General features: G+C 29.9%; 2 protein-coding genes across 4 annotated transcripts in view; both read right to left on the reverse strand.

The window, feature by feature from the left end:
• Positions 1-18,421, reverse strand: part of LOC105207298 — a 232,416-nt gene that overhangs the window by 176,495 nt on the left and 37,500 nt on the right. The window lies entirely within an intron of this gene.
• LOC105196913 (ATP-binding cassette sub-family G member 1) overlaps positions 1-18,421 on the reverse strand; it is a 45,331-nt gene that overhangs the window by 6,797 nt on the left and 20,113 nt on the right. Inside the window, exons 3-6 of the mRNA XM_039449505.1 lie at positions 13,775-13,892; positions 12,984-13,173; positions 11,392-11,537; positions 170-408 (exon numbers count right to left, since the gene is read on the reverse strand). Of these exons, the coding sequence (XP_039305439.1) occupies positions 170-408; positions 11,392-11,537; positions 12,984-13,173; positions 13,775-13,892 (693 nt within the window). The remainder of the gene's footprint in view (positions 1-169; positions 409-11,391; positions 11,538-12,983; positions 13,174-13,774; positions 13,893-18,421) is intronic.

The raw sequence follows: 18,421 nt of genomic DNA on the forward strand, positions 1-18,421 counted from the left end.
TAGATAACCGTGACATTATGGCCCATTCAAAACACGTTTATAAAGATATTAGCATGTTTTTGTTCTTTTCTTGTTTTGCATCTAATAAATAATAAAGATAGAATGTCAAAAAAGCGCGCTAACATCTTTATAAGCACATTTTGAATACCAGTCTATATGTATTACTCACTGAAGTCCGCCGGATTGTAATGTTTTGGGCATTCTATGTCTATGTTTCGCAAGAATGGCACAACGTTGCTTGCGGAATCTCTGTAAACGCATTGTCCGTTGGCTATGATGTAAACATGATCAAATTTTTGAAATGCGCTTGCGCTAGGCGTGTGTACCGAGCATACAACAGTCCGCCCGAAATGCGCCAGCCTCTGGAGAACATCAATGCACTGAATAGAGGAGAGCTCATCTAATCCACTGGAAAAGAAAAAGAGATCTTCTTTTGTGACGTTTTTGCGGTGCTAGTACATTCCTAAAATAGAATCTGACTGCGCACTTCCACACGAAACTTTTCTATCGCTAAATGTATACGTACAATTAGTACCTGAGATCAACAAATTCGGGAGAGATATACGAGGTGTGTTAAAAAAGTAATAAGTCTGATTCTTTGTAAACATTTTATTTTATTTTATTTTTTTATACATCAAAGTTGTCCTCTTCAAAATAGTGCCCTTGGGCAGTTACACAGTGACGGAGACATTGTTTCCAGTCTTTGTAACAGTTCTGGCAGGTTTCTACTGGAATATCTTCAGCTTGTCGGTTACGCTCTTCCGGATATTATCCAAAGTACCAAAGTAACACCCTTTCAAATGGTTTTTAAATTGGGGGAATAAAAAGAAGTCACAGAGACTGAGATCTGGGGAATAAAGGAGAAGGGGGAGGGGGGGGGGGCTGAGAAACCACAGGAATGCTATTTCTTGCCAAAAATTCATTGATGGAGATTGCTGTGTAACAGGACGCATTATCGTAGTGCAGCATCCAAGTGCATGTAATGCCTGGTCGCATACATGTCACTCTTTTCTTGAATCTTTCAAAATCGGACTTCCCAATAAAAAGTTTGATTGACAGTTTGTCCTGGAGACATAAATTCTTTGTGGACGATTCCCCGACTGTCCAGAATATCCAATAGAGCGTAACCGACGAGCTGAAAGGTATTCCAGCAAAAGCCTTCCAGAACTGCTACGAAGACAATGCCTTCGTCGCTGTCTAACTGCTCGAGGAAACTATTTTGAAGGACACAACCTTGATGTGTAAAAAAAAATAAAATTTATAGTTACAAAAAAATCAGTCTCATTACTTTTCTAACACATCTCGTACATTAAAACATATTTATCGCGAGCAAATGTTTGAAAAATCGATCTCTCGGATATTTATTATAAAGCACTTTTTCTTTTATGCACAAATCCATTTCGTCATTTAGAGAGAGTTATATGTAACTATATGAAGAAGAGAATTGATGACTGATTTCTACAATTTATTATATTAGGCAGACCAAGACAAATAAGATCAATTTTTCTTTGTAGGCAAAAAAATAAACTAGTTTTATGATAAATTCTTAATCTTTAAAGAAATAAAATCTAAAAATAAACTCTTTAAAAAAACCTATTAATCTTTTGTGGCCCATTGTGATCTATAAATCCTAAAGTCCCTTCTGTTTTATTAATTAAACGCAACAATTTTGTAACTACTTTTTATTTGTATTATTCATACAGACTTGGAAATCTTATTCTAGAATTAAAATGTACTCATTAATACATATCTACAGTATGAAATTTATACAGACATGCAAATTACATGAAGAAATAACTGGAGTTTTTATAATTAGACTTAGACACCTAATTTAATACGAAAGTTTATATGAAAATTTATCCGTATGCGCGTGTGATATTGATGTGGTAATATATTGACATTGTAACGTATTGATATGCTTCGTAAACCGTACGTGTGTAAGTTGCTCAGTTAGTAAAACTCATGAGCTGAGCATAAGCATCTTGATGTAAAAGTCAAGTATAGATCAATTTTTTTTAACTACCGAAAGTTGCTATGTTTTCGAAACATAAAGGCGGATGTACAAAATTTTAAATGCAAATCGACGGTCTTGATATTTCTTCGCATAGTTATCTAAAATAAAACTTATAAAGAGATATTTTTAAAGATAATACTCAGTTTGTCGGTGAACTGCCCCGATCAAAAAAATTTATTTAACTATTTTTTTAAACAAAAACAAACAAATTTTTTAGGATAAAAACTAAACTTTCTTGTAGTCCACCATTTTTAATTTTTGACTTTTTAACACTTTTTTTGGTTTACCAACGATCTTTGAATATTATCTTTAAAAATCTTTTTGTTTTTTTTTGTTTTACTTAAATAATCCTGCAAAGAAATATTACGACTGCCAATTTGCATTTAAATTTTGGACGTATTTGCCCTTATATTTCAAAAATATGGCAATTTTCTGTACCCAAAAAAATTTTAATTGTGTACTTTAAATATGGGACAATATATCCCTAGAGTTTAAAAACAATTTATTATTAATATTAAAAACGCTAAAGTACTTTTATTTTTTTATTTTTACATCAGAATCCCCCCTTAAGCATTTTCGTTACAAACTTACAAAATTGAGATTTTATATGACTGTAATTTTGTATGAGAGACAAAATTTCTTCGCGCACTCACGATCTCTGCGCTTGTATAATTGACTAAAGCCCATTCTATATAAAATACACAGCATAGTGTAAGCATAGCTTTAGGACGCTGAGCCAAGGAGAATCTCATGTAAGTCAATATAGTGACTTTATGCTGGATGCTCATTAATCCAGTGATTTTATGTTGTGCTTACGCTCTGTTATACATTTCATATGCTTGTAGGCTTGACACCCTGAAGCTGGTATTCATAGTCAATTCTTACTTTAAGACTGTTTTAAATAATGTCATAAGATGCTAATACGGCTCTCTCTCATTGGTTGATGATATTTTAATATCGTACTTAAGACAGTTTTAAATGTAAGAATCAACTATGTGTGTGAACACCAGCCTGAATTAACATCCCAGTAAACATTGGATATTCTATGTATGTATATATACAAGGTGTTCATTAATGGTTGTCCCCACGTTTTACCATTGGAGCACGCATTTGTTATTTCTAATAGAATAATATGCTAGAAATACATATCCGTTGGTAAATATTGCTCCCATGGTAAAAAGTGAGTACAACCATTAATGAACACTCTGTACACGCACGCACGCACGCACGCACGCACGCACGCACGCACGCACGCACGCACGCGCACACACACACACACACACACACACACACACACACACACACACACACACACACACACACACATGTAATGTTTGTAATGTGAAAAAAATATCCTGTATTTGTCATGTACATACATAGAATATTTAGAAATGTATATATATTTATGAATATTCATAGAATATCATATGGATATATATGGTATGTATATTTATTCAAGATGATAGTTGGAATATACATAATATATATGTCATGTATTAATAAAATTGGATCTCTTTATATACAGATCCTTGTTGAATCTAAACGTAGAAGCCAATCGTAATAATTAAAGAATCTGCTTTGTTTTTCCCTGAACGCAACCATGATGATCGAAAAAAGAGCAATGCAAGAAAACAAATTTTAAATATATGCAAATTTTTAATAATATTTTAATAATATTTTAATTTAAGATTGGATTGCTATTTATTTTTATTTTAACTCGCATTAAAGTCCATGACCAGACCAGCAAAAATAGCTAAAAAATAACAATTGAAAATAGGATCGGAATGTAAAGAAACATTATTGACATAAAAAGCACGACAAAAAACAATTTTGCAACTAATTTGTTTATAACAGCTTTAACAATTAAGAAAGCGTCATATGTTTCTTTAGTAATTTTTCCCGTAGAATGAATTGGTGCAATCAGATTTCTTCTAAAGTCCATTTTTAATAATTTGTTTATAATAATTAGTTGCAAAATTAATTTTTGCAACACGCTTTTTACGTCAATTTCTTTTCATACTCCACTATTTTCAATTATTATTTTTTTACTATCTTTACTAGTCTAGCTATGGGCAGAAACAGGTTTAATTATTTATATAGCTTATATAGATTATTTTAAAAATATCTAAAGCTAAATAATCAAAGAGCTAGTGAAAGTATTCGCGCGGTACTTAACACGCCAGTTTCTTCCTGTTCAAATCAGCTTTACTTTAAATATAACTTTTTATTAACAATCTCACAAGTGTACGTTTAGCTCACAATCAGTGTTAGGGTACAAGGTTATTGTTCCAAAGATCTTAGATTCGAATTCCGTCGGAGCCGATGCGTTTTCAAAAATTTATAAAATAATGCGTAATTGTAATTAGTAAAATAGAATGTTATAGGAGAAACAGAGTGAACACAAGTTAAGCTATAAGAATAATAAGATATGTTAAAAAAAAGAAAGTTTTTTTTCAATATTTAATAATTGAATATACATAGAATATACATTAAATGTACACTGAATATACATAAAATGCACACTAGATATACATAGAATGTACATTTTGAATGTACATGGAATGTATATGTAAACATAAAATATTCGACAAATATACACATGTATTGCATGGATGTACGCATTTGCATATACCTACGATATCCAATGTACATCGTTTGTGTATATGCATAGGATATGCAATATCCATTGAAGTATATGCAATGTATATACATTACATGTTAAAATGTTTACTAGGATGTTTACAGAATTGTTTTTGCTGCAGAGAAAGCACAGAAGTAATTAACATGATAAAACGTCGTATTAAATGAAATAAAAAATTAATGGTGTTTCAAAAATTATTATGATCCGATTTGTCTCGATCTTCTCTAATAGTATTTGTAAAATAGCTCTTCGATTTTTGATACACAAGCTATTTTTAAATCTATTAATAGTATTTCTGTTGACGCACGAACTACTTTTAAATCTTATCGTTAGAAAGATAAACAGAAGAAAAATGAAACATTTATCTTAATACATTGCATTCTTCAGCTTTTATTTCACAATGAATGAACGGTCTGTCTTTTAAAACTTTTATTCTTCTTTGAAATGTATTTATAATCCAAAACAAAGTCATACGACAGAATACTCTAGCATTATTATTATTATTAATAGTAGTAGTAGTAGTATTAGTAGTAGTAACTAATTTTGATTTCCCTTGAGGATACAATTCTCTAATTTAAAGCAAAAATTATTTTAAACCAGACAAAATATTTCTTATAAATTTTTGGGTGCTGAAAACGATAACGCAAACCAAATTTTACTAGCACGTCAGGTTTCCAAAATATTTGAGATTTGACGTTTCACAAAAGGTTTTTTTATGATATTTGAGCTTTATTGTAAAAAAAAGGATTAACATTATTTGGAAATTGTGATTAGATATCATAAATGTATTGTGTATACTTTATAAAATACACTTTTTTTATTTTGATATCTTATTTTTCAGTCATGTTATGTAAGATTAAAGCTGGGAACTTCTCAGATAGCGTTGCACGTACAATCGGCAACTCACAAAAGAATCTCGCAAAGTGAGAAATTCAAATTTTAATAAAACTTGATATAAATGTAGAAGAGAAAAATAATGTAAATACATAAATTTTCAGCTCTTCCAGCCTTCAAAAGTAAGAGATTTTTGACTTTTTTCAATATATCTCGTAAACTAAACAAAATGTTTTACACCAAAACTTCACAGTACAAATATTTCTATTTAACTGCTTTATTTATTTTTTCAAAAAAATTTTTTCAAAAATTGAATTTTTATACAGGGTGTCCGTCCATAAATGTCCGAGCAAATATCTCGTAACTGGTTGAAGTTAGAAGAAAGTTTAATAAGGAAAATTTACATGATTTTTAGTCGGCTACAAAATGCACGTAAAGAAATTTTTTTTACTCGTCACCTTTTTGAGTTATGAAGGTCAATGTAGGTTTTTTAAATGGGTACCTATAATTTTTTTTGCATATTTACATAGTAGAGGTAATTTTCAATCAAAATTATATTAGGAAAAAAATTGCTACGACGCATCGTTTACGAGATAATCGGCATGCAAAGTATTAAAGTAATAATTTGGATCGAGTATTGTTGAACAAATTTGGAATATCAAATAGGTTGAGAAAGTAAACATTGTTTTTTCATGAAATATTTATTAACAAATTAATTAAGAAATGGTTCGAAATTGTTACCATCATGATCGATACAGCATTCAACGCGTTTTATAATGTTTCTTATTGTTAACTGCAGCATTTCTGTTGTAATACTTTCAACAGCTCTAGTGATTTTATGTCGTAAATCTTCTTCATTTTCAGGAATAGTTGCATAAACAATATCCTTAATATACCCCCAACTTCTGTTGTAATACCACATCTCGAGCATATCACACTTTTCCGTAATTGTAAACATTGTTCTCACGCGCTCGTATGAAGTCTGTTATATCGAACAGGATCGCTGACCTTCAACTTTTCAAAATACACGACTGTTTGATTTGTAAATAAAGTATTTGTATAGCACGTAATATGAATTACAGGGTAGTATGAGTCTGTTAGTCAATCGTCTCCATACGAGCGCGTGAGAACAATGTTTACAATTACGCAAAAGTGTGATATGCTCGAGATCTGGTATTTAAGTATGCGTAATGAAAATGAAGCACGATTATTTTATCAACAAAAATATCCAGAACGAAGAATACCAAATAATCGTACATTTCGACGAATTGAAGATCAATTGCGTCAAACAGGATCGCTAACAAGACAACGACGTACAATCCAAACAGATGAAGAAAAAGAGACAAGTGTGCTATTAAGTTTTATTGAAAACAGACGTACATCCATAAGAACAGTAGCACGTAATTTAGAATTATCGAAAAGTTACGTACACGCTGTACTAAAAAAATTCAAATTCAAACCGTTTCGTGATAATTTAGTACAAGCTTTACATGAAGGAGATGCAGATCGCCGATTAATGTTCTGCCACTGGCTTCGAGTTAATTATCGCACTGACTTTGGTTTTCTTAATAAAATATTATGGTCTGATGAATCTTGTTTTTCCAATTGTGGTATGGAAAATCGACATAACGTGCATACTTGGTCCGATGTGAATCTACATGCGAAAAGAGATAAAGGTTTCCAACGCAGATTTTCGGTGAACGTATGGTGCGGAATCATCGGAACAAAAATTATTGGACCTTTCTTTTTCCATGGTCATCTTAATGGTGACAAATACTTGGAATTCTTGCAAACAATTTTCTCAGATTATTTACGCGATCTTCCATTATCAGTTTTTCGAAATATTATTTTTCAACAAGATGGTGCTCCAGCACACAATACACGTGCTGTAATTAACTTTTTAAATAATAGATTTCCTAATTGTTGGATGGGTACTAATAGTCCTGTACGATGGCCACCGAGATCTCCGGACTTGACAACTTGCGATTTTTTCCTTTGGGGGGTATATTAAGGATATTGTTTATGCAACTATTCCTGAAAATGAAGAAGATTTACGACATAAAATCACTAGAGCTGTTGAAAGTATTACAACAGAAATGCTGCAGTTAACAATAAGAAACATTATAAAACGCGTTGAATGCTGTATCGATCATGATGGTAACAATTTCGAACCATTTCTTAATTAATTTGTTAATAAATATTTCATGAAAAAACAATGTTTACTTTCTCAACCTATTTGATATTCCAAATTTGTTCAACAATACTCGATCCAAATTATTACTTTAATACTTTGCATGCCGATTATCTCGTAAACGATGCGTCGTAGCAATTTTTTTCCTAATATAATTTTGATTGAAAATTACCTCTACTATGTAAATATGCAAAAAAATTATAGGTACCCATTTAAAAAACCTACATTGACCTTCATAACTCAAAAAGGTGACGAGTAAAAAAAATTTCTTTACGTGCATTTTGTAGCCGACTAAAAACCATGTAAATTTTCCTTATTAAACTTTCTTTTAACTTCAACCAGTTACGAGATATTTGCTCGGACATTTATGGACGGACACCCTGTATATCTAGTATAATAGAATAAAGTTAAGGTAGCTTTATTTTACGCGTTCATAATTAATTTGTATTAAAAATATTGCAATAAAAATGAAGCAGAGAAATATCCTACATTTTATGTATATATGAACGTAACTAATATTAATGCACTTTACGTATGTTTGTATCTTGCTTCTCTATGTGAGAAACACGCAGTAAAAATAGTTACATTACTTTCAATACATTCTGATATCACGTATTTTATATTGATACCGTAATGTGCGTCATATATGTTGATTAATATGTAATACGTGGAAGGCTATTAATAGATTAGTATATAAATAATTTTAAATATCTGCTTTTTAGAAAATTAGAAATGCTCATACACTGATTACGCTTGATTCAATCAAAATACGTATCTATTAATAATCTTTATTTTTAATGTTGTAAGTACATTAAAATTTTTTTATTTACATTCTCATTAACGTATAATTAAATTTATTTACATTATATACGATGATGACTAGTAAAAGATTTTATTATACATATATAAAAATGGCTGTATTTATTTAATTTTTAATTAAATAATTGTTAAAAATTTATTATAAATCTTTAATTACATTATTTTATATCAATATTTATTTTCTAATAAATATATCATAGCTAATAATACAATAAATATAACATTATAACGCTATTTAAGAACTATAAAAACACGTCACAATAAATCATAAATAAAAAAGATAGAATCACAACTCGTAGATACTATTGAATTTTTTCAACCATTGAGATAAAACAATGCGGATAATTGTAAATAACCACATATTTTATTAGTAATTAATTAATTATTATAAAAGTTTAGTGGTACATTTCGAATAAAAATACGTTAACTTTATTATAATTTTATAAATCCTAAATATATAAAAGTTTAATATATAACAAAATTATTTTAGAAAAATAAATAGAGTTAAAAAGTAAAGATATTTATACTGTAAAATTTTTGTTTGAACATTTTTCGAATAATTTACCCAATGTACCACATAAATACGAAAAGAAAGGAGACAATCTCTTTACCTTTAAGAGATAGTTACACCTCTTCGAATTGTTTTCTAGTCGCAACTAAAAATTTATGTATTTCTGTACTATTTACCTCTTCTATATTTATGCCAAGTCTCATTAAAATATGGATTTCTCACTTAGCGAAATTCCCTTGTCAACCGCCAGGAGGCAACGGAAACGGAATGATTTTATCATTATATGTCTTACCTTAGATCATGTCACTTTTGCTTAAAACATTTTGTTTAAAAATGCATTTGTTTCAAAAAATTTGAAGAGCAATAAAAATAAAACATCCCATAAATAAATAAATAAATATATATATATATATATATATATATATATATGTATGTATGTAATTATATATTTAATGGAATCTATCAGAATAAATTATGCAGTGTATGTGTATCAATAATCTTAAACTATGAATACTATATGACTTTATCGTCTTGGGCGGAATATTTGCTATCTCAGCAAACCTATATTTAAATCTTCTATTACATAATGAAAATATATACAACAAATGGTTTCACGCTTGTGTTATCAAATCAGTGAATAATTGAAGGCCATGAACGAGCTATAACGGTTGTTATTTAAATAATTTATTATAATCATGCATTTTAGCAATTACGGAACGTTTTGGTTTAACTTGACCTTTCTCAGCCGTACGATAATATATATATATATATATATATATATATATATATATATATATATATATATATATATATCATACACATATATACATATATACATATATACATATACGAGGTGTGTTCAAAAAGTATCGCGAATTTTGAATTTTCGCGGGTTACGTATATTCGAATTTCGATCTTTTTGTGGCGTTATGTTGGTACTCATGTCTCTCACTTATGCCGACAAGCTCGGCCATTTTGAATGTTCACTTAATTGTTGACAGCTGCTTTGCTTGCACGTGTTTTGGATCGTCTTCGATTTTTACCTATTCAAAAAAATGGATCAAAGAACCTGTATCAAATTTTGTGTGAAAAACGAAATTAAGTGCGCGGATGCATTCCGAATGTTGACTGTGGCATACGGAGAAGCTACCTTGGACCGAAGCAACGTTTATCGGTGGTACAAAATGTTCTCAGAAGGCCGAGAAGATGTGAACGACGAAGAGCGTGCCGGACGCCCGAGCACTTCAACAACAGACGAAAAAATTAATGAAGTGGAGAAAATGGTATTGGCCAATCGTCGAATCACCGTTAGAGAAGTTGCTGAGGACCTAAACATATCGATTGGCTCGTGCCATTCGATTTTTATCAATGATTTGGGCATGAGACGGGTCGCCGCGAAATTCGTACCAAAATTGCTCAATTGCGACCAAAAACAGCATCGCATGAACATTGCTAATGAGATGTTGGACTCTGTCCGCGACGACCCAAATTTGCTCCAGAGGGTCATAACTGGTGACGAATCGTGAGTTTATGGTTATGACGTGGAAACCAAAGCTCAATCATCTCAATGGAAGCTGCCGCACGAACCAAGACCGAAAAAAGCGCGCCAAGTTCGGTCGAATGTGAAAGTTTTGCTGACAGTTTTCTTCAATTGCAGGGGCGTGGTGCATCATGAGTTCTTGCCACAGGGTAGAACGGTCAATAAGGAATATTACCTGCAAGTTATGCGCAATTTGCGCGAAGCAATCCGCCAGAAACGCCCGGATTTGTGGAAGAACAAAAATTGGCTTTTGCACCACGATAACGCCCCTGCTCACACATCGTTGCTTGTGCGCGACTTTTTGGCCAAAAACAACACACTAATGATGCCGCAGCCACCGTATTCCCCAGATCTGGCCCCCTGTGACTTTTTCTTGTTCCCTAAACTGAAGAGGCCCATGAAAGGACGACGTTACGCTACGCTTGACGAGATAAAGACGGCATCGAAGGAGGAGCTGAACAAGATAAAAAAAAATGATTTTTTGAAGTGCTTCGAAGATTGGAAAAACCGTTGGCACAAGTGTATAATATCTCATGGGGATTACTTTGAAGGGGACAAAATAGATATTCATGAATAAATAAATAATTTTTGAAAAAACACAAAATTCGCGATACTTTTTGAACACACCTCGTACAAATACATATACATATACATACATATACATATATTACTACGCGTGATGTGATTTATATAATTTTTTTTATAAATTAAAAATAACTAAAGTATGTGTATATATATATATATATATATATATATATATATATATATATATTATATATATATATATATACCATATATATACAATATATATAATAAAAAAATTAAGATAATTAATACTTACGTAGTCGGTTCGTCAAGGAAAATAACAGGTGGATTATTTACCAGCTCGAGTGCAATTGTCAACCTCTTTCTTTCACCACCGGAGAGTCTATTTGTGATAGTATCTCGAGTTGCGCTTAATCTAAGCGTACTTAGGATTTCATCAATCTGAAATTAATTGTTGACATTCTGCATATCTCTGTAATTTATTTTGTGTTATATTCGCGCATCAAAAAAGATGTTTCTTTTATTCTGGTCACTCGATCACATATAACATACTGAAAATATGAACTGAATCGTCAGATGTTACTCACTTTTGCTCGTAGGCACAAGCAAAAAAAGACTTAGAACGTTCATGAGTAATTAAATATTGCAATAAATCATTCATTGATACTTATTTATGCAAATCTTTTGTCTTCTTTCTTTTTGAGTCACAATTCTATTCAAATTTTTTACAAATTGTAGAAAATATTATGTTCAACGGTATGATTAATTATAATATTGTTCTATAATAATACTTAATAATAAGTTTATTAAACAAATTATTGAAAAATTAAAATTTATTATCAATATAAAATCATGTAGAAGCATCGCAAGAAAATTGTTAATCACAAAATAACAGAAATCGAGAGATGTAATACAATTCAATTTACATGAAAAACTGCTAATATTATTTAATTTAAACAATTTTATATTGATTTTAGCGATTAATAATTTATAAATATTTAACCAGCAGATCTTATAAAAAATTGAAGAGTTTATTTAGAAAAATTCATTGACATTTATTTTATGAATATGTGTTGTATTTTTTTAATTTTAATGAAATTTTACTACAATTTAAAAAAAAAAGTCGCACATTTTTATGTGCTGAAAATCTTTTTCTCACTTTCTACTTTGATATTCTATTTTATAATAAAATCCAATTATTTGACATATTGCGCTACAACTCTTTTGTGATGGCACATACACCTATGTACCGTACCTTTAAAAACTCATATCTTCTATAAAAATGACGATAGCTACTTCTTGCTGAACTCATTTTTAAAATAAAAAATAAAACTCTTTACAAAAAAATCCTTTGGAAATTTTTCCTTTGATCTGTACACTTTATAAAAAATTCATAAAATAGAATAAAAGTAAAAAATGCATATATTTTTCACAAAAATTAAGATTGCAAGCTCTTTCTGGGGTTATTTTGCAGGTCAATGTAAGAGCAATTTATTTAAAAAATCGCTATTTATTTTTAAGTCCAATATGGTGTCCAAAATGTAAAACTTTGTTAAATTTAAATATCAATTTATACTTCAAAAATTTGTGAAATTTCTGATTATGAATCTAGTCAAACTTTCAAAATTTAATGTGGCGGATAAAAATACTAAATTTTATTGAATTTAACTAATATTTTAATCCGCTATTTTGAATTTTGAAATTTTGATTACAGATTTATAATCAACAACCCTAAAAATCTAGACATTGGATATTAATTATTCTCGAAGAAAAGTCAGACACAAAAAGATTAATTTTCTTTAATTCTTTATAACTTAAAACTTTTTATCTCTTTTATTCTTTACCTTCCAATATGCGTTACAGTAAAAGATCGAGATCTCTACTTACAGCAGCGCGTTTTTCGGATGTCGATTTTCTTCTACCGAGTTTTAAATCAGCAGCGAAACTCATCGCTTCTAAAACCGTAAGGTGCGGTTGTATAAGATCTTCTTGCATGATGTAACACGACATCTTTTTGAACTCATCCATGTCCCGTATTTGTCCATTGATACTTATCGAACCACCCGTCTCCGTACATCTGTAATGGAAATTTCTTTCGCTTTATTTCTGTATAAAAAAACCATCACGATTTTATGGCGCACCAAAAAGCTCTTTACTTTCGTTTTCTATTTTCGCGATTAGAATTCAGTCTGATGTAATACATTACGTTCATTTTAACATCATTGATTATTCAACCGATGTGACACAGGTAAATTCCGAAGTCAGCGATCGTTGTTATAAATTTCACATCATAGATGTAGCGGACAGAATACTGATGTAGTTAACTAATACTGATCAACAAATTGGAGGTAAATCGCGGAATGGAAATATACGAAATGGAAATGATATAACATTTCCATCATATAATCGTAACTGTTTAAATACAGAGAAGCAATTATACGTTATTCTTAGAAATTTTTCTTTGTTTATGCTAGTTTTTTCCAAAAGATTACCTCATACTATCGCGGTAACTATTATAATAACTATATAACTATACAAAGCTAAAAATATGTTTCTTCTCGATATTTAATTGAACCTCAACGATTAAGATGCGAGCAATGCAAGGTAGATAATAAGACTTGACAATTTAACTTGCTAGGCGATTAAAAGATTTGCTATTAAGAATTTTAATATTGAACCTGTATCCTGCCAAGATGTTGAGTAGCGTCGATTTTCCAGCACCAGAAGGACCCAGAATTGCTGTCAGATCGCCTGATTTGAATTGACCGCTAAGACCTTTTAGAATCATTTTTGATCCTGTAAATTCAATAAAAAATTAAGAGGTATTTCACGCCCGCCGGATGATAATGATTTTTTTGCGATTAAAGTATCAGAAATGTTCAAAGATGATGTAAATTACGTTACCAGAAGAAAAATAAAAATAACTATCTTAAAGGGAACGAAACTTTTGGAAACGACGACTGTAAAGATGCGACTGTAAAAGATAATTACTTGTAGAATTTATTAAATAAGCGTATAGTTTGAAAGGCTCGGCAAAGTTTGTTTTTTTTCAAATTTTTCTGCAGATTTTTTTTATTTTTTTCTTAGAAAGGGTAGAAAAATTTATTGGAAAAATTCAAAAAATGTTGTAATATGATGGTATCTTATCAATATTAAAGTTACCCGTTTTACGGTATAATTTCTTAACTCTAACTTGCCACACTTATTTTTGAGTCAAAAGTTTGCCGTACTCCGATCCGTGAGACAGCTCGATTTTTCGTCTTGTCAGTTCCATTTTAATTAACATTTTAAAGCTTGTATTGTAAAAATTAAAAAATATATAATCTATATACCATTCTCATCTGATAATAGCAAATCAAGAGAATGATTTAAAATAATTAAATTTATAACAATATACAGGGAAAAGTAAACTATGAAACGAAATTACACTTCAGGAGTTCGCCGGATCAGAATATGGTGAACTAGAGTTAAAAATCTGTGTTAATGAGAAATAATTAAAAAATAGTCTGTATAAAATTAGACTAATGTAATTTTTTTTTTTTTCAAGTGTTTGTTCTTAAGGTTTTTTTCTTTCTATTTATGATATATAAGTACGAGGGAAGCAAAGAGCAAACCACAAAAATAAATAAAAACAGAATTGTATTTTTTAAATAAAATAAAACTTATGCTTATTGATAATTGCTAATATTCAAAATTCTTCACAAAATAATTAACATAAATATTAATTTATGTTAATATAAATAATATTAACATAAATAATAATTAACATAAATAAATATTAATTGAATTAGTTGTTAGTATTACATTTGTCCTTACAACAGTTTGTTTAATAATTAATAATTACTAAACCTCAAGTAATGTAATATTCCAAATATAAACATAAAAATTAGCTCAATATTAATTCCAGCACTTATACGAATCCTATTTTAAGATGTTATTATATACTGTAAAATTAGGTTGCATGTCATTTGGATAGCAAAAGCAGCAATTTTTCAGAAAAAAAACGGAATTTTTCTGGTTTTTTTCTGAAAAATTGCTTTTCTGCAAAAAATAAAATCGATTTTTTTAAAACTATAAATAAGAGTGTTGATGATGAAACTCATCATTAAGACTTTATATAAGACATATGAGATAAGCAAAAAGAAGGACCTTTGCGCATCTCCTTGAGCTCATTCGTGATACCATTCATATCACATTCGGTCACAAAAACATAATTCAATTTTACTTCATTGTTATCATAATTCTTTGTCAGAAACAAGAACAACCTCTGAGTAATACAGTCGTGCTAATTACGAATTGAATCGCATTGTTATCAATAAGCTTGTTATCAGAATTCTTTGACAGAAACAAGAACAACCTCTGAGTAATTCATTCCGGCTAATTATGAATTGTATAGCATTAATGTGAAACATGATTGACTGCGCTGAGATATTTAATAGGCATCTAATGCAAGAAATATTATTCGTAATAATTGCTTGACAGAACTACATTGCCATTTAATTGCGTGAGCAAATTCATGGTTTTGCTCATTATTGAAACAACTCGGTTACACAGCAAGAACACGGCATTTGCATATATTTTTCAAATGTCATCCTCTTATCACCTTTCTTACCTCATGCACACGCACAAATTCCATATACTTGTGTTTCAATTCGTATGACATGAAATACGATTATTGAAACAATTCTAAATAAATAAATGAATAAAGTGTAAAATTGTTACGATTGCTTCAAAAACTACGTTTTTATAATTTACCTTACATACGCTTAAAGAAAACATTATAATGATAGCAACAATAAGGGAACAACTATACAAGTTTTGTAAATAAAGTTATAATATATAGTTAAGTGAATTATGTGATAATTATTGCAACTAAGTTAATGGATAAGAGAATTAATAGAAAACAATTGTAATATACTTGTATATAATACATTCTAAAATAAGAAATATTCCTTTAAAACAATTTTATGTATTTATTTAGAAATCTCTAAGTATAATAATAACATTGAAGATACTTGTAGAATTTCAGAATTACAAATAGCTTCTTGCTCGTAAGATTTACGAGAAATCATTATTTCTTCACGAACAATCTTACATCTTATGGTATGCATAAAATTACAGTTATAGTCATAAACAAGTCTACGCAATGATGAAATAATGATACGAGTAATATGTATTATATAAATTAAAAAAAGCGAAGCAATAGAAATGTTTTGCCTTAATTTCTTTAGATGAATGTACTCCAATACTGTCGATATTTATATAATTTGCCTCACTTATGTCACTTAACTCGCTTGATTAAATAGTTAAAATAACGATATATTGTTAAACGTTCATTAACTTCAGCTTTATGTATTATGCGCGAGTTTGCTCAGCGCAAAAAGTCGCGCTTCTCCGAGAAACTAACGAGCATCCAAACGTGTTTACATTATTTAACTCCTGGCCATGAATTATATAAACTATGTGTAATTTTTACAAACGCGTATTTTGTACCGTTATCGCTGTCACATTTAAATGACATTACAGTAGAATCCATCTGTCATTCTCCCACCATACTTTTTGAAGAGAAAAGGAGCAACTGCACATGTTCCTATCGTTTCAATGCATCTAACAGACCGTGCGAAAACGTGAGTCACGCTTCAATCGTCATCTTTTGCAGAATCACAAGAAGGTTTCTTGACCTAGGACTGCCGACTCATGCATCGTCAATTTAACCCGTAAGTAAAGCGATGCACACTGAGATTATGTAAAACGTACACGCTCCTTTCAGCCTCGCGCATCGCGTTTTAGAAATATTCTTCCCCGAAACTTTTCTCGTTCTCTTTGCTCATATTTTTTTCCACGATACGTTCGACATAATTTCCGCTGAATATTTCCAATCTATCACATATGACACGAACAATGGTACGCATCGCGATGCGATGGAAGGAAATAATAATCGATCAAGTCCATTTGTGCATACGTCATATAATACGGAAAACAAATGTCTGTTAATCATTGTCACTGCATGCAACTTTATAAGGAAGTTATAGTTAGGCACATGACATTTCTCAGAGAGTGTTATATAGGATATTCTTGAATTTTCCGTACAAAACTTCAATAATATGTTCCATAAACTGAAACATGAAAAATAAATTATATGAATATATGTAGATACTAAAATGCTTTTTAAAAAAATTATAACACAAATATTAAATCTGGAAGAAATAATTTAAGTTTGCGTCTCAAAATATAATCTATCCATATCAGTACAAGAATACCATCGATATAAATGCCATTAGACTTCTTTTTTATGGAGAAAAAACCAAGTTTATCGAATACAAATCACATCAAAAAATAAATTAATGCAAAAAATTATCTATACAACAGCAAAGATTAAGCAAAAGCGATTTGAAATTTCTATAGTAATAAAATGTTACAAACCAAACATGTATTAACATGGACAGATATTTGTTTTAAAATGCAAGCATGTAAGTAAAAATTATTTCTTGTAGATTTCATATTTTTTGCTATCATTTTTTAATAAAGTATTTTGAGACCCACATTTACACAATATTTTTTTCTTATTTTAGTCCATTAAACATAGAGGAAAGAAGGGTGTTGTGGAATACAATTTTCTTTTTTTTTTACAATAACTCAATAAATATTAACACGACAAAATTCTATCCAACGCCAGTTTATTACAATTCTACCAATTGCCCTACGTAGAAGTTTATCAGATATATACAATAGAACAAACGTAGTTTGCAATTTACTGAAAAGAGAAAAAAGGATGTATTTGTGGGTAAGCAAAGAGAATATTAACAACTAATGTCAAAAATGCACTTTTAATTATAAAAAATCCCAATGCCGCAAAACAAGATTTTACGAACAATTAATGAAATGTATTTTATTTAAAAATTTTTGTTTAAATAATTTTTTAATTTAAAAAATTTTTTAAATAAAACTTGGAACTTTTTGAAATAATTTGTTTGCTTTTAATAAACATTATACAACATTTATAATAAAATTATAAATTTGCAAGAGAGATGCACAAGCAGATGACTATATTCCACACGTACACATGTGATATGATGAATACACGAATTCATACACGCATATTACGGCACACATTAAATTTAATAATATTATTTAAAATCAAGACCTTCAAGTGAGACTAAAGTAAAAAAATCAAGACTTCTGACTTCTCGCTGCGGCGATATTGAGGTCGTGACGTCATAAGTGAATAATAACATATAAAAGTTTTATCCGGGGCATTGTAAATAAAGAGAATTTGGATAAAAGAGAATAATAGATCGCTTTAAAACACTTGTAAAAATGGGCCT

This window comes from Solenopsis invicta, chromosome 5, assembly GCF_016802725.1.
Source record: "Solenopsis invicta isolate M01_SB chromosome 5, UNIL_Sinv_3.0, whole genome shotgun sequence".
Lineage (NCBI taxonomy): Eukaryota > Metazoa > Arthropoda > Insecta > Hymenoptera > Formicidae > Solenopsis > Solenopsis invicta.